Source organism: Carcharodon carcharias, chromosome 31 (genome assembly GCF_017639515.1).
Source record: "Carcharodon carcharias isolate sCarCar2 chromosome 31, sCarCar2.pri, whole genome shotgun sequence".
In the NCBI taxonomy this organism is placed as follows: Eukaryota; Metazoa; Chordata; class Chondrichthyes; order Lamniformes; family Lamnidae; genus Carcharodon; species Carcharodon carcharias.
Window position 1 is genome coordinate 5,157,123 of NC_054497.1, and position 24,906 is coordinate 5,182,028.

General features: G+C 47.4%; 1 protein-coding gene across 1 annotated transcript in view; it reads left to right on the forward strand.

The window, feature by feature from the left end:
* Positions 1 to 24,906, forward strand: part of LOC121271690 (serine/threonine-protein kinase BRSK2-like) — a 333,868-nt gene that overhangs the window by 232,186 nt on the left and 76,776 nt on the right. The window contains exon 2 of the mRNA XM_041177841.1: positions 22,570 to 22,664. Within this exon, the coding sequence (XP_041033775.1) occupies positions 22,570 to 22,664 (95 nt within the window). The remainder of the gene's footprint in view (positions 1 to 22,569; positions 22,665 to 24,906) is intronic.

Here is a 24,906-nt window from a genome sequence, read left to right on the forward strand (position 1 = left end):
TGTAACTGTAGAGTTCCTGTTTATTCAGCAGGGTAAGTACTACTCTGTGTAACTCCAGAGCTCCTGTTTATTTAGCAGGGCAAGGATTACTCTGTGTAACTGTAGAGTTCCTGTTTATTCAGCAGGGTAATTACTACTCTGTGTAACTGTAGTGTTCTTGTTTATTTAGCAGGGTAAGGATTACTCTGTGTAACTGTAGAGTTGCTGTTTATTCAGCAGGGTAAAGATTACTCTGTGTAACTGTAGAGTTCCTGTTTATTCAGCAGGGTAATTACTACTCTGTGTAACTGTAGAGTTCCTGTTTATTTAGCAGGGTAATGATTACTCTGTGTAACTGTACAGACTCCTGTTTATTCAGCAGTTTGAGGATTACTCAGTTTAACTCCACAGAGACACTTTTTATTCAGCAGAGTAAGGATTACTCTGTGTAACTGTAGAGTTCCTGTTTATTCAGCAGGGTAAGGACTACTCTTTGTAACTGTACAGAGTTCCTGTTTATTCAGCAGTGTAAGGATTACTCTGTGTAACTGTAGTGTTCGTGTTTATTTAGCAGGGTAAAGATTACTCTGTGTAACTGTCGAGTTCCTGTTTATTTAGCAGGGTAAGGATTACTCTGTGTAACTGTAGTGTTCCTGTTTATTTAGCAGGGTAAGGATTACTCTGTGTAACTGTAGAGTTCCTGTTTATTCAGCAGGGTAAGTACTACTCTGTGTAACTCCAGAGTTCCTGTTTATTCAGCAGGGTAAGGACTACTCTTTGTAACTGTACAGAGTTCCTGTTTATTCAGCAGTGTAAGGATTACTCTGTGTAACTGTAGTGTTCGTGTTTATTTAGCAGGGTAAGGATTACTCTGTGTAACTGTCGAGTTCCTGTTTATTTAGCAGGGTAATGATTACTCTGTGTAACTGTAGTGTTCCTGTTTATTTAGCAGGGCAAGGATTACTCTGTGTAACTGTAGAGTTCCTGTTTATTCAGCAGGGTAAGTACTACTCTGTGTAACTCCAGAGTTCCTGTTTATTTAGCAGGGCAAGGATTACTCTGTGTAACTGTAGAGTTCCTGTTTATTCAGCAGGGTAATTACTACTCTGTGTAACTCCAGAGTTCCTGTTTATTCAGCAGAGTAAGGATTACTCTGTGTAACTGTAGAGTTGCTGTTTATTCAGCAGGGTAAAGATTACTCTGTGTAACTGTAGAGTTCCTGTTTATTCAGCAGGGTAATTACTACTCTGTGTAACTGTAGTGTTCTTGTTTATTTAGCAGGGTAATGATTACTCTGTGTAACTGTACAGACTCCTGTTTATTCAGCAGTTTGAGGATTACTCAGTGTAACTCTACAGAGACACTTTTTATTCAGCAGAGTAAGGATTACTCTGTGTAACTGTAGAGTTCCTGTTTATTCAGCAGGGTAAGGACTACTCTTTGTAACTGTACAGAGTTCCTGTTTATTCAGCAGTGTAAGGATTACTCTGTGTAACTGTAGTGTTCGTGTTTATTTAGCAGGGTAAAGATTACTCTGTGTAACTGTCGAGTTCCTGTTTATTTAGCAGGGTAAGGATTACTCTGTGTAACTGTAGTGTTCCTGTTTATTTAGCAGGGTAAGGATTACTCTGTGTAACTGTAGAGTTCCTGTTTATTCAGCAGGGTAAGTACTACTCTGTGTAACTCCAGAGTTCCTGTTTATTCAGCAGGGTAAGGACTACTCTTTGTAACTGTACAGAGTTCCTGTTTATTCAGCAGTGTAAGGATTACTCTGTGTAACTGTAGTGTTCGTGTTTATTTAGCAGGGTAAGGATTACTCTGTGTAACTGTCGAGTTCCTGTTTATTTAGCAGGGTAATGATTACTCTGTGTAACTGTAGTGTTCCTGTTTATTTAGCAGGGCAAGGATTACTCTGTGTAACTGTAGAGTTCCTGTTTATTCAGCAGGGTAAGTACTACTCTGTGTAACTCCAGAGTTCCTGTTTATTTAGCAGGGCAAGGATTACTCTGTGTAACTGTAGAGTTCCTGTTTATTCAGCAGGGTAATTACTACTCTGTGTAACTCCAGAGTTCCTGTTTATTCAGCAGAGTAAGGATTACTCTGTGTAACTGTAGAGTTGCTGTTTATTCAGCAGGGTAAAGATTACTCTGTGTAACTGTAGAGTTCCTGTTTATTCAGCAGGGTAATTACTACTCTGTGTAACTGTAGTGTTCTTGTTTATTTAGCAGGGTAAGGATTACTCTGTGTAACTGTAGAGTTGCTGTTTATTCAGCAGGGTAAAGATTACTCTGTGTAACTGTAGAGTTCCTTTTTATTCAGCAGGGTAATTACTACTCTGTGTAACTGTAGAGTTCCTGTTTATTTAGCAGGGTAAGGATTACTCTGTGTAACTGGACGGAGCTCCTGTTTATTCAGCAGGGTAAGGATTACTCTGTGTAACTGTAGAGTTCCTGTATATTCAGCAGGGTAAGGATTACTCTATAACTGTAGAGTCCCTTTTTATTGAGCAGGGTATGGATTACTGTGTTGTAAGTTTACAGAGTTCCTGTTTATTCAGCAGTGTAAGGATTACTCTGTGTAATTGGACAGAGTTCCTGTTTATTCAGCAGGGTAAGGATTACTCTGTGTAACTGTAGAGTTCCTGTATATTCAGCAGGGTAAGGATTAGTCTGTAACTGTAGAGTCCCTTTTTATTGAGCAGGTTATGGATTACTCTGTGTAAGTTTACAGAGTTCCTGTTTATTCAGCAGGGTAAGGATTACTCTGTGTAACTGTACTGAGTTCCTGTATATTCATCATTGTAAGGATTACTATGTGTAACTGTACAGACTCCTGTTTATTCAGCAGTGTAAGGATTACTCTGTGTAACTGTACAGACTCCTGTTTATTCAGCAGGAAAAGGATTGCTCTGTTGTAATTGGACAGAATTCCTGTTCATTCAGCAGGGTAAGGATTACTCGGTGTAACTGTACAGAGTCACTTTTTATTCAGCAGAGTCAGGATTACTCTGTGTAACTGTAGTGTTCCTGTTTTTTCAGCAGCGTAAGGACTACGCTTTGTAACTGTACAGAGTTCCTGTTTATTCAGCAGTGTAATGATTACTCTGTGTAACTGTAGAGTTCCTCTTTGTTCAGCAGGGTGAGGATTACTCTTTGTAACTGTACAGAGTTCCTGTTTATTCAGCAGTGTAAGGATTACTCTGTGTAACTGTAGTGTTCCTGTTTATTTAGCAGGATAAGGATTGCTCTGTTGTAATTGGACAGAGTTCCTGTTCATTCAGCAGGGTAAGGATTACTCGGTGTAACTGTACAGATTCACTTTTTATTCAGCAGAGTCAGGATTACTCTGTGTAACTGTAGAGTTCCTGTTTATTTAGCAGGGTAAGGATTACTCTGTGTAACTGTAGAGTTCCTGTTTATTCAGCAGTGTAAGTACTACTCTCTGTAACTCCAGAGTTCCTGTTTATTCTGCAGAGTATGGATTAATCTGTGTAACTGTAGAGTTCCTGTTTATTTAGCAGGGTAAAGATAACTCTGTGTAACTGTAGAGTTCCTGTTTATTCAGCAGGGTAATTACTACTCTGTGTAACTCCAGAGTTCCTGGTTATTCAGCATTGTAAGGATTACTCTGTGTTACTGTTCTGAGTTCCTATACATTCAGCAGTGTAAGGATTACTCTGTGTAACTGTAGTGTTCCTGTTTATTCAGCAGGGTAAGGATTACTCTGTGTAACTGTAGTGTTCCTGTTTATTCAGCAGGGTAAGGATTACTCTGTGTAACTGTACAGACTCCTGTTTATTCAGCAGGGTAAGGATTACTCTGTGTAACTGTAGAGTTCCTGTTTTTTCAGCAGCGTAAGGACTACTCTTTGTAACTGTAGTGTTCCTGTTTATTTAGCAGCGTAAGGACTACTCTGTGTAAATGTAGAGTTCCTGTTTATTCAGCAGGGTAAGTACTACTCTGTGTAACTCCAGAGTTCCTGTTTATTCAGCAGGGTAAGTACTACTCTGTGTAACTCCAGAGTTCCTGTTTATTCAGCAGGGTAAGGATTACTCTGTGTAACTGTAGAGTTCCTGTTTATTCAGCAGGGTAAGTACTACTCTGTGTAACTCCAGAGTTCCTGTTTATTCAGCAGGGTAAGTACTACTCTGTGTAACTCCAGAGTTCCTATTTATTCAGCAGGGTAAGGATTACTCTGTGTAACTGTAGAGTTCCTGTTTATTCAGCAGGGTAATTACTACTCTGTGTAACTCCAGAGTTCCTGTTTATTCAGCAGGGTAAGTACTACTCTGTGTAACTCCAGAGTTCCTGTTTATTCAGCAGGGTAAGGATTACTCTGTGTAACTGTAGTGTTCCTGTTTATTCAGCAGGGTAAGTACTACTCTGTGTAACTCCAGAGTTCCTGTTTATTTAGCAGGGTAAGGATTACTCTGTGTAACTGTAGAGTTCCTGTTTATTTAGCAGGGTAAGGATTACTCTGTGTAACTGTAAAGAGTTCCTGTTTATTTAGCAGGGTAGGGATTACTCTTTGTAACTGTAGAGTTCCTGTTTATTCAGCAGGGTATGGACTAGTCTGTGTAACTGTCGAGTCCCTGTTTATTCAGCAGGGTAAAGATTTCACTTGAGCAAGAATAGGATTCCTGCAGCTGGATTGAGTGGGTGGGACGCAAAGTTCAGTGAACCCTCCTCAATCTCATTCTCGATGGGTATCACAGCGCCAGCTCAGTGCCAAGAGTCCACACAGTCCCGGGTGGATTTACTGGGTTACGGGAGTCACCGATCGGCTGGAACTGCTTGAGACTGATGCTGATTCGTTGCACTGTGGACGTTTTGTGTGCTGTGCCCTCTTTTTGATGTTCAGGGTCCATTCGCTCGGACACTGTGCTTTGGCCAAGGAGTGGCAGGGTCCAGGCAGCCAGGCTCAAGCTGGGATCACTTGGGAAGTCCCTGATGGCTCACTTAATAAATGCCCTGCCTAGTGTACTAGCAGGAGAGCCCAGGCCCATTCTCCAGTCTCAGCTGAGGTATTGCATTTAAAAAAAAAGGCTTGCATTTATATAGCGCTTTTCACAGCCTCTAGGCATTCCTTCACAGCCAGTGAAGTACTTTTGAAGTGTAATCGCTGTTGTAACATCGGCGACATGGGAGCCAATTTGACATAGTAAGTTCCCACAAGTTGATAATGATCAGATAGCCTGTCCTTTGTGACATTGACTGGGGGATGAAATATTGGCCAGGACATTAGGGTGAACTCCCACCTGTCCCTCTTCAAAATAGCACCATGGGATCTTTTACATCCACCCCAGCAGACAGAAGGGGCCTCGGTTTAACATCTCATTTGAAGGACGACACCTCCCTCTGACAGGTTCTATTTATTTGTTTATGGGACGTGGCGGCACCACTTGTTCAGAGAGCACATAAAGAGTCAAGAGACGTTGCTGTGGGGCTGGAGTCACATGTGGACCAGACCAGGTAAATCCAGCAGATTCCCTTCCTTAAAGGGGATTAGTGAACCAGGTTTCATGGTCATCATGAGAGGCTTTTAATTCCAGATTTTTATTGAATTCAAATTCCCCACCATCTGCTGTGGTGGGATTCGAACCCATACCCCCAGTGCATTACCCTGGCGTCTCCAGACTAGTCCAGCAACAATACCACCACGCCAGCACCCCTTTAGTGCTGCACCGGAGTGTCAGCCTTGAGCCCCCTGCTGACTCTTTTCATTGCAGTGCCCCCAGGTATGAGCATGAGGATTGCGAGGGCAGGTTAAAAACCCCGATCTCTGGCTCCTGATTGGAATCCAGTTCCCCTTGAGGGTCAGGACCTTGACTGCGATGCCTCTTGTAGCCAAATAGCTTGCCACCGCTCTCTGGCCCCAGGCTCCTGCCTGAAGGACGCCTGAGTGCAGCCCAGTGCCTGAGACGCTTGCCGTAGCGAGAACCAGATCAGTCGGGGGTAGGGGAGCTAAACTAATCTCAGAATTTCTCTGTGTGCGCGGCCTTCAAGGGGTTAAGTTGTATTCCGTTCAGGAAACAAGAGAGAGGATTTAAATAATCAGAGAGAGAATTCCACCTCGTGCCGGCTGGCTCATTCAGTCGTTGACCTTCATTGTTTATTGTGGTGGCCGTTATGCTTGGGTGCGCCAGAGGGGCGAGGTGTGGGGATCAGAGAGGGGGAGTGAGGGGCGGGGGGCGGTGGGGGGTAGGGGGGTGTGGTCATTGAGGAACCTCCAGAATCCGGCTCAGCCAAAAAGATCCCCACTGCAGACCCTCCCAATTTAAAACCTCTGTGCAAACCTTCAGTGTTTGGCCACGAGCTGAGGAACAAGAAGGTGGGGGTGGGGAGGTGGTGGGAGGCGAAGATCTCACTGGTAGCACTTGCCCCCAGTTCTAGAATATTACTTTAGGGGTGGGGGTGGAATGCGATTGCAGATGGTACGGAGACACGATGCTGCTCCCCTGCTGTTACAAATGTGACTATCCTGCTGGTTTGCTCTGCCTTTATATAGCGCCTTTCAATTCCTCAGGTCACCACCCAACCCCCACCCCCCCACCCTCTTCAAAGCGCTTTACAGCCAATGAGGCACTTTGGAAGTGTAGTCACTCTAGTGTTACTCATGCATATATTATTGTATGCAAAGCAAATGTTGTCAAAATCCTTCTCTGCTTAAACGTTCCTGTTTAAAACAGCGGAGGAGTTTGATCCAAGTCTGTTGACAGCGTCACGTACAGTTTGCAGCAGTGACTCTGTGCCGAACACTCCTTGAGATTACCAACATTGCCAGCTTTGAAGGGAGTCTCCTTTTATCTTGGCTGCCGTGTCTCACACGGGGTTGGGGTGGGGGGTGGGGGGGGGTGCGACTATTCTACAGCCATTAATATTCCAGTCACAATTCCCTCCCTCCCCGAACACACCTCCACCGCCCCCCCCACCCACCCCCCACCGCCCGTCTTAAGTCCCATGAGATCACACAGGCCTGTCACTGCTGACAACAATGGATTACCATCGGAGCAGCTGGGGCTGACGCTGCCAATCCTGCACATCTGTGCAGAAACCACACGAGAGGCCGGCAGCAGTGACTCCCGCCTAGTGCAGGCAACATCTCTGCAGCGACAGTGCGAGAGCGTCGAGTGGGGTGGGGGGGGGGGGAGCGGGGTGGGAGAAGCAGACAGGGACGCACACCGTTTTGATCGTTCCCGATCTTCCCCAAGGGCGCCACGAATACCCTTCCACCCCTCTCCACTCGAAACCACCCCCCCCCCCCCCCCCCAACCCTGCCTCAACAACAACGCCGGTGCAGGGTCCCTGCCCACCGCGCCCCCCCCCCCCACTCCCCCGTGCCTTTTAACCCTTCACGGTCCCTGCGCTCCTCCAGTCCCAGCCTCCCGCACATTCCCAGTTTTCATCACTGCGCCGCGGTGGCAGCCGTAACTTCAGCTGCCGAGGCCCCAAGTTCCGGAATTCCCTATAAAGCACTCCCACCTCTCTCTCTCCTCCTTCACGACGCTCCTTAAAGCCAACCTCTTTGGCAGTGGGGCTGTAGGCACAATTAAGAGAGAAAAAAAAAATGAATTAAAACATGATTACATTGTATGTAAGTTCAGTGAGCCCTCCTGTTTAATATTTCACGTCTCTCCTAATCTTTCTTTCAGCCCTTGCTGTCAATATTCTTTCTCTCCTTCGCTCTGTTCCATTAGAACCATAGAAAAGTTGCAGCACAGAAGGAGGCCATTCGGCCTATCTTGTCCCTGCCAGCCCAAGGACACCCAGGTGCCCTTTCTAATCCCACCTTCCTGCACCCGGCCCATAGCCCTGCAGCTTACAGCACTTAAGGTGCAGATCCAGGTACTTTTTAAAAAGAGTTTAGCGTTTCTCCCTCTACCACCAACTTGGGCAGCAAATTCCAGACACCCACTACCCTCCTCATCATCTTTCTTTTGTCTACCCCTCCGTTCTCTCAAAGCTTTTGGACACCTATCCCTGGTACCCCCCCACCTTTTGATCCGGTATCAGCTTCACTCCCGTGAAACACCCTCGGGAACCTTTTCTTGTGCTGAGTTGACGAACGCAAGTTGTTGTTTTATGTGGCGATGGCTTTCCCGCCCAAATGGTCGTCCCTTTCCCTGCGAGTCCTGTCGGTGGCTGCTGCCTGGCTATTCATCCACAGAAGGCATCGCGGCAGGGGCATGAGCTCCCCCCCACCCACCCAGCCACCCACCTCCCTCCTCAGCTGTGAGCTGTCATCCCTTGGTCGGATGCTGCTCGGGAGCAGTCCGGCTGACTGACATGTGCCCCCCACCCCGGCCAAGGAGCACTGAAGGCTGGTTGCTGAGATCGTGCCATGCTCCGAGTGGATGGTGGGCCTGTTTCAGGCCAATTTCTGGGGACCGCACCGAGCGTTCACCGATTGAAGTTTATCCGTGGGAGCTTCCTCGTTAAGCTGTGTGATCAGTAGGGCTGAGACTGCAGCAAGTGATGTCAGTAAGTCATATGAGTTGATGAGGTGTGTGTGTGTGTGTGTGTGTGTGTGTGTGTGTGTGTGTTTTTTGTGGGTTTAGGAACGAGGGAGTGAGGGGGGGGGTGGGTAGCAGTACCAGGGGAAAAGGAGGGAGCCCCTTTTAAAACAAAAACAAAACTACCTGGAAAAACTCAGCAAGTCTGACAGCCTCTGCGGAGAGGAACACAGTTGACGTTTAGAGTCCGTATGACCCTTCATCAGAACCCCTTTTAAACATGCCTCAGAAAGTGTATGTATTTGCAAATGCCAGTGTGCAGCTTCCTCTAAGACACTGCTGTCACTGACTTCTTCCTCCACCCTGTCCTTGGTCCACAGAACAAACTGGGATTTCATCACCTGTTGGCTCTGATTCTCGGCATATGTCAGGCAGTAGGGTTGTGACATGCAGCCTCAATTAAAAGAGGAAAAAAAAATTAATTAAAATGTGGTTAAATTGCATTAAGCTCAGCGAGCCCTTCTTTTTAATTTTCCACAAAGTGTCTCTCCTAATCTCTCCTCCTTTCAGTTCTTGCTCTCAATATCCTTCTCTCCTTCTCTATTCTTCCTTATCTAACTCCTTCCTTTCTCTCCCCCTTCCACCTTTCTTTTCACTCCTGTTTGTTCTCCACCGGGCTTCCCTTTATTCCCTCCCCCACCCCCACCTCCCGATTTTACTTTCTCCTTCCTTTTCTCCATCACTCTCTCAGTCCCCCTCTCTGCCTCCCGTGGAACCTCTACCTCACTGCTAAATGTGGTTTAGGTTTGACCTGTACCATTCTCACATTCAGGCAGCTTCTTATTCCCTTTGCCGCAGTTCCATTGTCGTGTCCTCCCCCTTCGAAGGCTTTCCCCGTTTGTTTGATAGACAGAGCGAGGATGCACGCAGCAGATGGGGAAATTCGGCCGAGGGAGAGGGACCCTCCTGGGAAGGTCATGCCGAGGTCAGGGCCTCGGAAAGGGCTGACCAACCAAAGCGGTGTGGTCCGGCACGTTACTCGGCCCTGCCTGTTCTCGGGTGATGCGGTGTCACTTTTAACCCTTGCCCGCCAGCTTCCTCCTTTCCCGAGGGCTGGGTGCTGCAACACAAGAGCTTGAGGGAAGACCTCACAGACAAGCAGGACAGAGAAATTGTGAGAGAGAGAGAGAGAGAGAGAGGGAGAGACAAAGGGAGGAAGAGAAACTGAAAGAAAGCACAGCAGATGGGGGCAAGGGGAATAGATCAGTGAGATAAAAGCAAAATACTGCGGATGCTGGAAACCTAGAACAGAAACAAAAATACCTGGAGAGACTCCGCAGGTCTGACAGCATCTGCGGCGAGGGACACAGTTAACGTTTCGAGTCCGTATGACTCTTCATCAGAATAGATCAGTGTTGCCCGGCGCTCCCCTGAGGCCCACGTGACAGACGATGCCTCAGGTTTACAGCTGGCAGCTGAAGAGATCTCACCTCCAACGGTGATGGGCCTGATTAACCCACCGAGACCCCTGATATCTCAACCCTCAGGCTGTCTCTTTCCCCTAAATCATGGAGATCGTCAGTCACGGGCTGACGGGAAATGGGATTGGGTTGGCAGCTGAGGCCGCTCTCATTAAAATTTCTTACCCATCCCCCCCGTCCCCTCAGACTCCCCCATTGCCCAGAAATTCCTGGGAGCAGAAACAGGCATTGGGGAGGCAATATACATGGAAGCCTCATTTCAAGCCTCAAGCTGTTTTCCTTTTGTTTTGCCATTCAGAGATGGCCTTGGAATCAAATCTGCGGAACGTTCTGGAAGGCTGGAAGGAAGAACTTTGACCCCGCTAATGGATTTCTCCTGGCATTGCCAATAGAAAGTCAGGACAAAGTAAATTGCCCTCAGGAGTTTCTTAGTGACGCTATTGGTGGGAGGGTATGTTATGAAGCTCCATCTAGTGGTACAAGTGGTAGCTGCAGGTGTGACACGATCACAGGATGGTGAGGTGCAGATAAACCTGTGATGTATGTACCTCAGACTTAGAAGACATCCCACATCTAGAGAGGCATGGGACAGACAAAATACCTACCTGTTTTCCCTGGAGCAGGTCAATACCCTGAGGGGCACCATTCCACATCAAGCACAGAATCTCTCCTGCTTGAATTGCCTGCCATTGGTGTGTGTTGGAAGGAGTTACAAGTTGATTCTTAACTCTTTTTTTGGCTGTGTTAAAAATGCACCGTCCATAGCCAATAAGTCCTGGAGCGGGACATGAACCCAGAGTTACTGGCTCAGAGGTAGGAACGCTACCTGCTGCGCCACAACACCTCCCCCTATGTACCTTGCACGTTTAATATAACGGAGGATGCTGTTTGTGGGGCCCTTCTGAAGAAAGTAGAAAAAAGGTCATGGTATCTCTTCAGTATAGAGGTCAAAACCGTTGACGATCCCTGGACTGGGATTAGACTGCCTGAACCCAACCCTAAAGGGGCACCTCCCCCCCTGCCCGGTCACTGTGAAGCGAGCTTTCATTCCATCAGTCCGTTCTGGATTTAAAACCCTAATCCACGAGGTAGTTCCTAACCCACCGCTCCATCCAGGCCACCTCAATCCATGGGTAAGGGGACAGGGCGGGAGAGTGGAGCTGAGGTGGATGTTCAGCATGATCTTATTGAATGGTGGAGCAGGCACGAGAGGTCGCATGACGTACTCCTGAGGGCATTTCTCATGTCCTGCCTCTGAGCATCAGTCTGAAATGAACTGATCCCCCTAAATCAGATAGTTCCTTCAAAGAACCACATGGGCACAATGGACCGAATGGCCTCCTTCTGTTCAGCAAGACGCTGCGATTCTAACTCTGCACATTGTCCGACTGAAGCTGTGGATGGTTTGATTGCGAGTCACTGCTGTTAAGCCGATAATGTCACTGTGCTCCAAGCTGCTTGATGTAATCTGGAGTTGATTATATTTTCCTCTTTTAGCCATTCTCTACCACCCTGAAGGCAGCAATCCAAAATGAGCGTGGCCTCCTCAGTCATTCAAGGCAACCTAACCGTGCATCTTGCAGACAGAAACGATAACCGAGGCCCCGTCCACCCTCTCAGATCCCCTGTCGATTACGCCAAAGAAGAGCAGAGGAGCTAACCACAGCCCCCACCCTCCTGCCCCTGGTGTCCTGGCCAATGTTTGTCCCACAGCCAACATCACAAAAACCGTACCAGGCCCCTGTCACACTAATCGAGAAGCGGAACACTACGCATGCTGGAAATCTGAAATAAAAACAGAAAATGCTGGAAATACGCCGCTGTTCCGGCAGCATCGGTGGAGAGTGTTTTGCCTTCTGGTTCCCATAAGTTCGAAATAATCACACTTTACACTCAAAATGCTGGAGCTTCATCGAGTGCATATCTTTCAACTCTCCATGTGGCTGGTGGACTGGTGTATTGTTACTTGGTAAATGACCTGCCAGGCAGCAGTAAGTGTGGCATCTTGGATATACATTCTCATAACAATTCCTATTTCTTTATGAATAATATAATAACATCCCTCTCTCTTTAAACAAAACACATTGTCTCTATATCAATATAACTGTTCCAACCTTTAACTTTTTATTCTGAACTGGATTAACTATCAACTTCTATAAATAAACAGAATACCTTTAGATAAAAACAAAAAACTGCGGATGCTGGAAATCCAAAACAAAAACAGAATTACCTGGAAAAACTCAGCAGGTCTGGCAGCATCGCTGATGCTGCCAGACCTGCTGAGTTTTTCCAGGTAATTCTGTTTTTGTTTTAGAATACCTTTAGCGTCTGTTATAGCTTGTTTCCTAATCTCAGAGAAACATTATTCATGGTTTATCGTTTAGGCGCTAGGATGTTGTGCCTCCATCTTGTGGATTTGGCATTCATTGCTCTCGGTGATGAGCTGGCACGTGGCACAGGTAATGTTGCTCCTGGTGTTGTACAAGCTGTGCTGGATGTTGCTGGTGTGTCACTGGCTGGTGACGCGGTTGATGTTGCGCCGCTTGTTGGTGATGCTGCCGATGTTGTCTCGCTGGTTAGCGATGTTGCTGGTGCTGTTGATGACCTTTTCTGCTTTTCCAGCTCAGGAGTAGGTCAAGTATGGACTCTGTTCCTTCTCTTTTGCTTCCTGGTTTCAGTCTCAGTGATGTGTGTGGCCTTGGAGTCTCTGCTTCACCAACAACTCTTGCTGGGTTCCAGGTTTTCATGATTGGATTCTGTACGTGAACAGTTTGTCCTTTCACCAACTCAGACGGGGCTTACCAACCTTGAAGTGTTGACTTCCTGCTACCTGTACATCAATGTGCTGTTGTCTTATCTCCTCCTGCTCCCTTGGAGGGAGTATCTTGCTTGGCAGAGTTGTCTCGTACTCCCTTCCTTTCAGCAGATCTGCAGATGATCTCATGTCAGCCTTGAGAGGTGTAGATCAGAGTGACATTAAGACAAGGTCTGGGTCTCCCTGTGTCTTTCATCATTTCGTGAGGGTTCTTATGACCATCTGGATGTGTCTTTCTATAAACCCAAGTCCCCCTGGCTAACGTGGTGATTAGATGATGCTGAGCCCATACTGTTCAGCAAATTCCTTAAACCCTTTGGAGGTGAATTGGGTTTCATTCTCACATATTATTCTTTCAGGAATCCTTTGCTCAGTGAACAGAACTCATTCTGCTGAGGTGATTGTTGTAGCTCTCAAATCTTTCACCTTTCTGATAACAGGGAACTTTGGGGAGTAATCTGCAACTATGAGATACCAATCTTGATTATTGTGTGAATAAATCAGCTCCCACAGTTTGCCATGGTCTGGATGGTCCTTCTGTACCTATCGTCAACTCTTTCTGCTGTGCATTTCAACACTCCTGGCACACATTTCATGTAGACACCATCCTTTTGATGTCTTTGTAGATGCCTATCCAGTACACAGCTGATCTGGCTCTGAGCTTACACTTCTCCATTTCCATGTATCTTCAGGAGATGTTCTTTCTGCATTGTTTTGGTTATGCTTATACTGGATCCAGCCATCAGGACACCATCTTCTAGTGAGCTGCCATCTCTGATAGACCAGTACTGCTGTGTGGCTGACTGTGTTTGTTGTACCTTATCAGCCAATCCCTGGATCACCTCCTGAGAGAGCATCTGTAACTCCTCATCTTGGCTGATCTCATCTCTAATTTAACTCAGTTGCAGTCGTGTTATGTTCAGGAGGTGATGGATCTTTATACCTGGATCCTTCAGCTCATGGTTCACTGGGGAGAGGCTGCAAGTTCTCGTAACTGCTCAGTCCCAGGATAGCAGGTCCATCTGTTTCGGTAACATAGAACAATCATTTAACAACTTTTCCTTTCTGTGCCCCACGGATTTGGGTTGTTCCTAGCTGTCGAATCTTACATTGCCCCCCTCCTCCGTATGCTGTTAGAATAATGTTGCTCGGTTTCAGAGCATCTTTCCTTGGGTAACCATTTTCAGGAAAGATCTACAGGTATAGTCCGAGTGGGATGATGTTCCCCTGTGCTCTATGCTGTGGGCTTATTTCTCCTCCTCTTCCTGATTTGAATGGATGTGTGAATTTCTTTCCTCTGGGAACTGTCACATTCAGGTGATTCCTGCAGTTGTGTCGCTCCTGTGCCTATTGTGTTCTCAAACTCATTGCCAGCGTCCATTCACCCTGCTGCTCTGCCTCTGAGAACTCATTCACCATCCCCTATGCTTGCTCTGCACATCATTTCCCAGTGATTGGGTTTCCTACCAGCTCCGCAGTTTGATCCATGTACAGGACTTCTCCTTCTTTCTGGGCACTTGTGTAGTTGTCCACAGCCCCTGCACACCTTTCTCTCCGTCTGGTGCGCATTCTTTGGTGGCTGCTTCACTGCATCGATCCCACTGCCTTTGTCTTGACCTACCTAAAAGCTAGCCGTTTGGGTCGTTAACAGCTTCATCTGTCTACTTGTGGCTTCCTGTGCCCCGGCAGTGTTTACAGCCTGCAATATTGTGGACCTGTCCTTTCCAATCAAATCCTTTTGTACTTCGGGGTGTGTAGAGGCCCCAAATGAGCTGACCTATCAGCTTTCCTCGTCCTTGAATTTACATTTTCTGGATGCATTTTCTTCAATCGCGTTATGTAATTGGCCACAGGCTCACCTCAAAATGCAGCCTGCTCCACAATGGGGACACCACACGCAGAGCGGGCGATTGCTTTGTGGAACGCCTGCGTTCACCCTGTAAGCATAACCCTGAGCCTCCGCTAGCCTCTCATCTCACTTCCCCACCTTGCTCTCACAAGGAGATCTTGTCCTAGGCCTGCTGCACTGTTCCAGTGAAGTTCAACGCAAGCTTGAGGGACAGCACCCACTTTACAGATTTCCAGACTCAACACTGAGTTCCAACAATTTCAGACCGTAATCTCTATCCTCCTGGTTAATGATTTCCCCATTCTGCACTTAGACTTGTGAGCTGCTCGGGAAGCCGGCTGGTGACTGCACCCGTACTACCGTGTGGGCAGCTCTAATTACCAGCCAGCTGCCCTACCTGCTAACTGGTTAACCATTTCCCCGTTCTGTACTTAGCCCGTGGGCCTGCTGTTGTGCTCTGCAGCTAAGTGCACCCATATTACCCGGCCACAGGCCCTAATTACCGGCCGGCTGCCCTGCCTGCTAACTGGTTAACCATTTCCCCGTTCTGTACACAGTCCCTGGACCTGACCTGCTCTTGCAACCACAGTATTTATATGTCTAGTCCTGTTCAGTTTCTGGTCAATGATAACCCCCAGGATGTTGATAGTGGGGGATTCAGTGATGGTAATGCCATTGAATGTCAAGTGGCAATGGTTACATTCTCTCTTGTTGGAGACAGTTATTGCCTGACACCTTGTGTGGCACACATGTTACTTGCCACTTGTCAGCCCAAGGCTGGATATTGTCCAGGTCTTGCTGCATTTGGATATGGGCTGCTTCAGTATCTGAGGAGTCACGAATGGTGCTGAACATTGTACAATCATCAGCGAACATCTCCACTTCTGACCTTATGATGGAAGGAAGGTCATTGATGAAGCAGCTGAAGATGGTTGGGCCGAGGACACTACCCTGAGGAACTCCTGCAGTGATGTCCTGGAACTGAGATGACTGACCTCCAACAACCACAACCATCTTACTTTGTTCCAGGTATGATTCCAAACAGTGGAGAATTTCCCCCGATTCCCATTGACTCCAGTTTTGTTTAATAGTCCACCACCATTCACGACTGGATGTTGCAGAACTGCAGAGCATAGACCTGATTCGTTGGCTGTGGGATCACTTAGCTCTGTCTATCACTTGCTGCTTATGCTGTTTGGCACACAAGTAGTCCTGTGTTGTAGCTTCATCAGGTTGACACCTCATTTTTAGGTATGCCTGGTGCTGCTCCTGGCATGCCCTCCTGCACTCTTCATTGAACCAGGGTTGATCCCCTGGCTTGATGGTAATGGTAGAGTGGGGGATATGCTGGGCCATGAGGTTACAGATTGTGGTTGAGTACAATTCTGCTGCTGCTGATGGCCCACAGCACCTCATGGATGCCCAGTCTTGAGTTGCTGGATCTGTTTGAAATCTATCCCATTTAGCACGGTGGTAGTGCCACACGACATGATGGAGGGCATCCTCAAAGTGAAGGCAGGACTTCGCCTCCACAAGGACTGTGTGGGGTCACACCTACCGATACTGTCATGGACAGATGCATCTGCAGCAGGCAGGTTGGTGAGGATGAGGTCAGTATGTTCTTCCCTCTTCAAAAACAAAATTACCTGGAAAACCTCAGCAGGTCCGGCAACCTCTGCGGAGAGGGACACAGTTAACGTTTCAAGTCCGTATGACCCTTCAACAGAACCAAGAAGGGTCATTCAGACTCGAAACCTTAACTGTGTCCCTCTCCGCAGATGCTGCCGGACCTGCTGAGTTTTTCCAGGTATTTTTGTTTTTGTTTTGGATTTCCAGCATCCTGCAGTATTTTGCTTTTATCTTTGTTTTTCCCTCTTGTTGGTTCCTTCACCACCTACCGCAGACCCAGACTAGCAGCTATGTCCTTTAGGACTCGGCCGACTCGGTCAGTAGTGCTGCTACCGAGCCGCTTGTGGTGATGGGCATTGAGGTCCCCCACCCAGAGTACATTCTGCTCCCTTTCCACCCTCAGTGCTTCCTCCAAGTGCTGTTCAACATGGAGAAGCACTGATTCATCAGCTGAGGGAGGGTGGTATGTAGTACTCAGCAGGGGGTTTCCTTGCCCATGTTTGATCTGATGCTTTGAGACTTCATGGGAGCCAGAGTTGATGTTGAGGATTCCCAGGGCAACTCCCTCCTGACTGTAACCACTGTGCTGCTGCCACCTCTGCTGGTTCTGTCCTGCCAGTGGGACAGGACATACCCAGGGATGGTGATGGTGGTGTCTGGGACATGATCTGTAAGTTATGATTCCGTGAGGATGACTATGTCAGGCTGTTGCTTGACTGGTCTGTGGGACAGCTTTCCCAATTTTGGCACTAGCCCCCAGATGTTAGTAAGGAGGACTCTGCAGGTCAACAGGGCTGGGTTTGCCATTGTTGTTTCCGGTGCCTAGGTCAATGCCGGGTGGTCCGTCTGATTTCATTCCTTTTTATTGACTTTTTAGCAGTTTGGTACAACTGAGTGACTTGCTAGGCCATTTCAGAGTCAACCACATTGCTGTGGGTCTGGAGTCACATGTAGGCCAGACCAAGTGAGGACAACAGATTTCCTTCCCTAAAGGGCACTAGTGAACCAGATGGGTTTTTACGACAATCAACAATGGTTTCACAGTCACCATTAGACTTCTAATTCCAAATTTTTATTGAATCTGCCATGGGTCCCCAGAGCATTACCCTGGGTCTCTGGATTGAGTCCAGTAACAATACCACTATACCACAACTCTAAAAGGAGAGCAGGATCAGAGGTACCTGAATGTATACAGTATGTGCGTAGTCAGTGAAGTTGGCAGGAAAGATTTTATAGCGGTTAATAAAGCATAACGTATCCTAGGCTTTATTATTAGGGGCATAGAGTACAACAGCAAGGAGGTTATGTTGAACTTGTATAAGTCACTAGTTTGGTCTCACCTGGAGTATTGTATCCAGTTCTGGGCACCATATTTCAGGAAGGATGTGAAGGCATTGGAGAGAGTGCAGAAAATATTCATGGGAATGGTTCCATGGATGAGGAACTTCAATTATGAAGATAAATTGGAGAAGTTGGGACTGTTTTCCTTGGAGAAAAGAAGATTGAGAGGAGATTTGATAGAGGTGTTCAAAACCATGAGGGGTCTGGACAGAGTAGATGTGGAGAAACTGTTCTGGCTTGTCAAAGGATCGAGAATGAGAGGGCACAGAGTTAAAGGAATTAGTAAAAGATGCAAAAGCAACATGAGGAAACCTCTTTTCACACAGGGAGTGGTTAAGGTCTGGAATGCGCTGCCTGAGAATGTGGTGGAGGCAGATTCAGTCGAGGCATTCAAAGGGAATGTTATCTGAAAAGGAAGAATGTGCAAGGTTACGGGGAGAGGCTGGGGGAGTGACACTAGGCGAGTTGCTTATTCAGAGAATGGCCTCCTTCTGTGCTGTAATGATTCTGTGACTCTGTCAAATTCTGTGATCACTGCATTTCAGAAATACTTCATTGGCTGAATGTCCTGAGGCTGTGAAAAGCCCTGGATAAAGTTTGTCCTTTCTTTTCTCTCTCTGCCCCAGCTCCCTTCCCAAAAGTTTGGATCTTCTGATGCCCACGTGCTTCCTCTTTCTGTGCATCCCCTGAGTCCTTCTCTCTGGCATAAATTTTTTCACCTCTTCATCGCTCTCTATCTCTCTCTCTCTCTCTTTCACTCTCACTCCATCCACCTTGAAAACCTATCTCTTCAGCGCTGGTGGCCATTCCCTCTTGACTTGATGTCTGCTTTCCCGGCACCTATTTGTGAAGCTTCGGGGAGGAATGTCTGACCGTTCAGCAATTGTAGATTGTTCTTGTGTCAGCAATATGGGAAAAAACAAAAGTTGTGGAGAAAGATGGGTCAGAGTGACGGGTAACAAGCAGCTTCTAGCAAGCTTTTTTTTATTCATTCATGGGATGTGGGCATCACTGGCTAGGCCAGCATTTATTACCCATCCAAAATTGCCCTTGTTCAGAGGGCATTTTTAAGAGTCAACCACATAGCTGTGGGTCTGGAGTCACATGTAGGCCAGACCAGGTAAGGACAGCAGATTTCCTTCCCTAAAGGGCTTTAGTGAACCAGATGGGTTTTTACAACAATCAATAATTAAACTCTTAATTCCGGACTTTTATTGAACTCAAATTCCTCCATCTGCCATGACGAGATTCAAACCTGGGTCCCCAGAGCATTACCCTGAGTGTCTGGATTAATAGTCCAGTGATGATACCACGATGCCATTGTCTCCCCCTGTCACTACAGGATTGGGTGTCACGTGTCTCTGCCATGACTGTTTTTAAGGGTATAACATCGTTACAACTGAAGTGAATTTAAAGGAGCCACACGTCCTTATCAATACCGCTAAAAGCTTGTTTTATCATCCCTTCAGATGTTTCCCTCTTCCCACCACATCAGGCACTCGTCACCCACTGATACCTTGGGCAAACAGCCATTCTTTATATGTTGGCATCAGGGTGCTAGGCAACCTGGCGGCTTATCAGAGCCGAGCTAGACCCTGTGCCCGTCTATTTTCCAAACACTTACACTTTCCAAGTGCGGGGGGACCCTCGTTCATAATCCAGGGAAGGAACCTTTGCTGACAATTTTGCCTCTTCCCAGACCATGAGTGTTGGGACCAATTGTCAGTTCCCCAAATACAAGGGGTAAAGTTCAATATGGGATTGCTCCAGTTTGCGTTACTCACTGGTACAAACCCTCCAAGGTTTCTGTGCTCCTCCAATTCTAGTCTCTTGCGCTCCCCCACCCCCCCCCAATTTCCTTCAATCATAAAGCAGCCCTGCATTATCAGACAGCAGCTGTCGATAATGGCTCTGCTATTCCCAGAGACCTGGCTTTCATTTCTGCTCTAGTCCAATTATCATCTCCTTTTGCCTTTCACCATCAGCCGTTTTGTCATTCAGTCTCCCCTACCGTTCCCTTTGTTCTACCCCACTAGACTGTTCCCTACCTCTGGGCTTGCTTAAACCCTGTTACATCTCTAACTCTTTCCAGTTCTGATGAAAGGTCGTCAAACTGAAACATTAACTCTGGTCCTCTCTCAACCAATACTGCTGGACCTCCCTCCAGCGTTTTCAGTTTAAATTAAGGGAGAACAGGGTTGCTGAATGAGCTACCTAGAAACATCCAGAATCTAAACCAGTTTGTGGTTAAAAGTATCGAATTAGCACCTAACATTAATTGGAGGAAAGTGATATTCAGACATACCCAGGTCCCTTTTGCCCTCTTCCAGACTGACGACAGACAGATTTTCATTTATATGGTGCCTCTCTCAACCTCAGGATATCCCACAGCTTTTTATAGCCAATTATACTTTCCTTCTTATCTGTAGCCACCTTTTGAACTCTAACCTTTTGAATGGTTTTAATTTAGGAATTGTGGCAGCCAATGTGTGTGCACAGCAAGCTCCCACAAGCAGGTATGAAATAGACGAGCAGGTCATTTCTTTTCCCCAGTGATTTTGATCGAGGGATGATATTGGCCAGAACACTGGGGGCAATTCCCCTGCTCCTCTGGGATCTTTTAGCAGAACGTGAGGGGGCTGACGAGGGGCCTCGGTTTAACATCTCGCTGAGAGGCAGCGCCTCTGGCAGTGCAGTGCTGCCTCAGTACCAACGGCCTGGATCCTGTGCTCCTGTCCCTGGGGTGAATGACAACATCCGGAAATATTTCTCTGAAGCAGGCTGTCAACTTGTCGAGTTGTGTCCTTTTCCCTGCCTGGATATTTCTCCTTTTCCGAACTTGGTTTGAGATATACACTGAGGGAAATGCTCTTTTCTAATCTCTCTGCTATGAACTATCTGGGGAGTAGACTAATTTCATTTGAAAGGATGTGGAGGAGGCATTTCAGCAAGCCTGGGCCACAGGCCATTCAATCCTCATTGGCCTGTGTTTCCCCCGATGTTGTGGACAAGACAATCCCTTACACCGTAATTTCATTTTAAGTAGCTGTTGACAGTGAAGCATCGACGTGGCTGCATGTTAACCCTGTTATCCAGTTACTGTTAGTCCTTTTGGAGAGCCTGATTAACTCTTCCTCTGCTTCCTAGCGGAAGACATTAGTCCTTTTCTCAGGTATCTTGTTCCCTGATGTTACTGTAGGAGAATTGGAGTGGGAGGGAGGAAGGGCAGTGGCTAGTATGGAGGGAAAGTAAACGAGAGAGAGAGAGAGAGAGAGAGGGGAGTGATTTGTTTTAAGGCTGAGAGCGAAAGAGAAATATTAAATCTGACAGGCAGGGTGAGGCCGGGGGAGGTGGTGGAATATAGACAGGTAGACAGATCCACAGTCAGGGAGAGTGGGACATAATGGGACATCTCTCTCCTCTCTTACTCTGCCTCTCTCATTTTCTCTCTATCTTGCACTAGTTCTCTCTCTCTCTCTCCAACCCATGCTCTCCACATTACATTGGTTCCTGATCTCTTTTTCTCTCCCTCTCCCGTACACTGACAGTTTCTCTCCGTCTATCTCCTGCTCTCTCTCCCTCTCTTGAACTGGATTTCACTTTCTCTCCTTCCCACTCTCCCTGTCTTACATTGGTTTGCTCTCTACCCATCTCTTATTCTGCCTTTCTTTCTGTCTTCTCCCCTCTCTCTCCCTTCTCCTCCCTCTCTCTTACACTGCCCCTCTCTCTCTCTCTCTCTCTCCCTCTCTCTCTTACACTGTCTTTCTCTCTCTCTCTTCTCCCTCCTCTCTTACACTGCCCCTCTCTCTAACCCATTCTCTCTTTCCCTTACACTGCCCCTCTCTCTCTCTCTCTCTCTTCCTCTCTCTTACACTGTCTTTCTCTCTCTCTCTCTCCCTCTCTCTCTTTCCCTTACACTGCCCCTCTCTCTCTCTCCCTCTTCCTCTCTCTCTTACACTGTCTTTCTCTCTCTCTTCTCCCCCCTCTCTTACACTGCCCCCTCTCTCTCTCTAACCCTTTCTCTCTCTCTCTCTTACACTGCCTTTCTCTCTCTCTTCTCCCTCACTCTCTCTCTTACATTGCCTCTGTCTTTCTCTCTCCCTCCTATCCCTCCCTCTCTCTGCCATACAATAGCTTTCTTTCCCTCATGCCCTGCCTGCCTATCTGTCTGAGTCTTATAGATCAGGAAAGTTCCTAAATTCAATCCTTGACCTTCCCTGGGTTCACTGAGTTTAGTCAAGGTGCCACAAGTTGTCTGCAATGTTGCTGGGTTATGGAGGTGATGGGAAACCAGCTGAGGGCCTCCAGCCTTGATCACTAACCAATGCCCCCTCCTGGAAGACACTGATTGGGCGTTGGGCAGGCGCGGACTTGGGCTTGGCAGTGAAGTGGCCAACAAGGATCGTGGCCATTTCAGTGAAATAGAGGAGGGTGTGGGTTCAACCCCTCAGGAGAAGAAGGAAAACCCAGTAAAACTTGGGAAATGATTGGTGCTGGTCTGAACTGGTCTTGTATACCTTTAAAATGAAACTCCAGTTTGGACCAGTACTAGTCATTTCCCAAATTTTACCAGTTTTTCCGTGGGGGGAAAATGAAGAGAAAAATAAACAAATCATTTAAAGAGTTTCTTCCGTTGACAAATCCTGTTCTTCTTCAAATAACTGAGCAGATTTAGACTTCTTGACAAAATGGGTAGATATCCATTAACAGTTAAGGGCCAGAATCCCTTGGGAACTGGGAGGAGAAGAGTCGACTCATCCTCTGTACCAGAATCCTGAGCCAGAATTTTCCAGCACTCACCCCCCCACCCACCCACCCCCTCAACTCCCCCAACGCCCCCCCCCCCCCAAAACCCCTCCCACTAGTGGCGAGGAGGCCAATGAGCCACTGAAATCTCCATTCACATCAGCGGGCCCGGAAATTCCCGCTTGCAGGAGGGGCTGGAAAATCCCGGCCCCCTTGAGTGGCTGTAAATGAACTGAGGTGCATTTGTAACGTGTGTTTCCCTTGTCTTTCGTTACAGGGCTGGTAAAGCTTGGGATTCACTGTATTACAGGACAGAAGGTTGCAATAAAGATTGTGAACCGGGAGAAGTTGACCGAGTCGGTCCTCATGAAGGTGAGAATCCCACGTGCTGTTCGTTTCAAAAGTCGCTCACCCACTTTCACTCATGAGGTAAAACCTTTTATTCTGCAGCGAGTGGCGAGGAGCTGGAATGAACTGCCCGAGAGTGTGGAGGAGGCAGATTCGATCATGGCTTTCAAAAGGAATTTTTTTTTAAAAAAATCATTTTTACAGGATGTGGGTGTCACTGGCTGGGCCAACATTTATTACCCATCCCTAATTACCCCTTGAGAAGGTGGGGGTGAGCTGCCTTCTTGAACCGCTGCAGTCCCTGTGGTGTAGGTACACCCGCAGTGCTGCTAGGGAGGGAGTTCCAGGATTTTGACCCAGCGACAGTGAAGGAACAGCCGATATATTTCCAAGTCAGGATGGTGAGTAGCTTGAAGGGGAACTTCCAGGTGGTGGTGTTCCCATGTGTCTGCTACCCTTGCCCTTCTAGATGGTAGTGGTTGTGGGTTTGGAAGGTGCTGCCTAAAGAGCCTTGGTGAGTTCCTGCAGTGCATCTTGTAGATGGTACGCACTGCTGCCAGTGTGTGTCGGTGGTGGAGGGAGCGAATGTTTGTGGATGTGGTGCCAATCAAGCAGGCTGTTTTGTCCTGGACGGTGTCAAGCTCCTTCAGTGTTGTGGGAGCTGCACTCATCCAGGCAAGTGGAGAGAATTCCATCACACTCCTGACTGTGCCTTGTGGATGATGGACAGGCTTTGCGGAGTCAGGAGATGAGTTACTCGCTACAGGATTCCTAGCCTCTGACCTGCTCTTGCAGCCACAGTATTTATACGGCTAGTCCAGTTCAGTTTCTGGCTGATTACCTGAAGAGAAAAAAATTTGCAGGGCCACAGGCAAAAGGCAGGCATCTGGGACGAGCTGAATTTCTGTTGCAGAGAGCTGGCACAAACAAGACGGGCCGAATAGCCTGTGCTCGAGCCATCCTAAGATTCATTTCTTCCTGGTCTCTTTCCTTTGCCGTTTCATCTTCACCTCTCCCCCTTCAGCAGGAGTGGAGGAGGCTTGAGAGATTTGAGAGAGATTTCTAAAGCTATGATGAGCGAATAAGCTTATTCCCTCTGGGGAGATGGCAGCAAGGGGCTATCAATTTAAGATTAGCGCTAAGGAGAGAGGAGAAGGAAAATGTCTTTGCTCAGAGGGGTGGTGGAGCGTGGAACGTTTTGCCACAGGGACTGGTTGAAGCAGAGAGATCTTCCCAGTGAAAAACGATAAATATTTGCAACAGCAATAGGGTTATAAAGAGGGAGAAATTAGTTTTTTTTATTGCTGGTACGAAGAGCTGATGCAAAGCTGATCCTCCTGGTTGCAAACCTCTCTGGGTGTGTGGAAGGTGTCAGCCCTCTCGCTGGTGTTCGTAGGTGTTAACATGCAGTCCAGTGCCCCGAGCAAAGCACATTCTTCCTGAATGAGTCCAGGGATTGACAGTTGGCTGGTTATTCGACCAAGGGAGCTTCAGAGTGAAAGCAGATCCAACGTTGAGCAGCCTGCGTTTACAGCAGAGCTCACAGGATGGTAAAGAGGAACAGGGGGACCGTGACTTGTTTTAACGATCTCGCCTTCTAACCTAGGAACAGAGAGGCCAGTCTTAGTGTTGCTATGGCCTCCTTGGGCCAGATTTTCAAAGTGCTTTTTTCGGTTAAGCACGGATGTAGATTGAAGATCGTGTACCCCAAAAGGCGTCTCTGAACCCTGGTGCCTCCGGAAGGTTCCGTCATTTTCAAAGGGAGGGTGGGGGAATGTTGGGGGAGTCAGCGAGCTGCCTCCAATTGAAGGCCTGCTGAGGTCTTCAAGGAGCTTGTTAATTGGCTGGGGAGGGCAAGAAAGGTATTTTCAAATTGGAGAGCAGGAGGAGGGAACAGTTCGGTGCACGTGAGTGATTGGTTATCGAGAGCAATATGGTTGGATGTTGTTTGATGTGGATAAAGATTCAAAGTGAGGGAGAGGTTGGGACTGTTTTCATTGGGGTGAGAGGAGATTTGATGGAGGTGTTCAAATGTTCATGAGGGATCTGGACAGAGTAGACAGGATGAAAGTGTTCCCACAGGTGGAAGGATCGAGAGCGAGCGGGCACAGAATTTAAGGTAACCGGTAAAAGAAGCAATGGAGACACGAGGAGAAACTTTTTCACACAGCGAGTGGTTAGGACCTGGAATGCGCTGCCTGAGAGTGTCTTGGAGGCAGGTTCAATCGAAGCATTCAAGAGGGAATGGGATTATTATCTGAGGAGG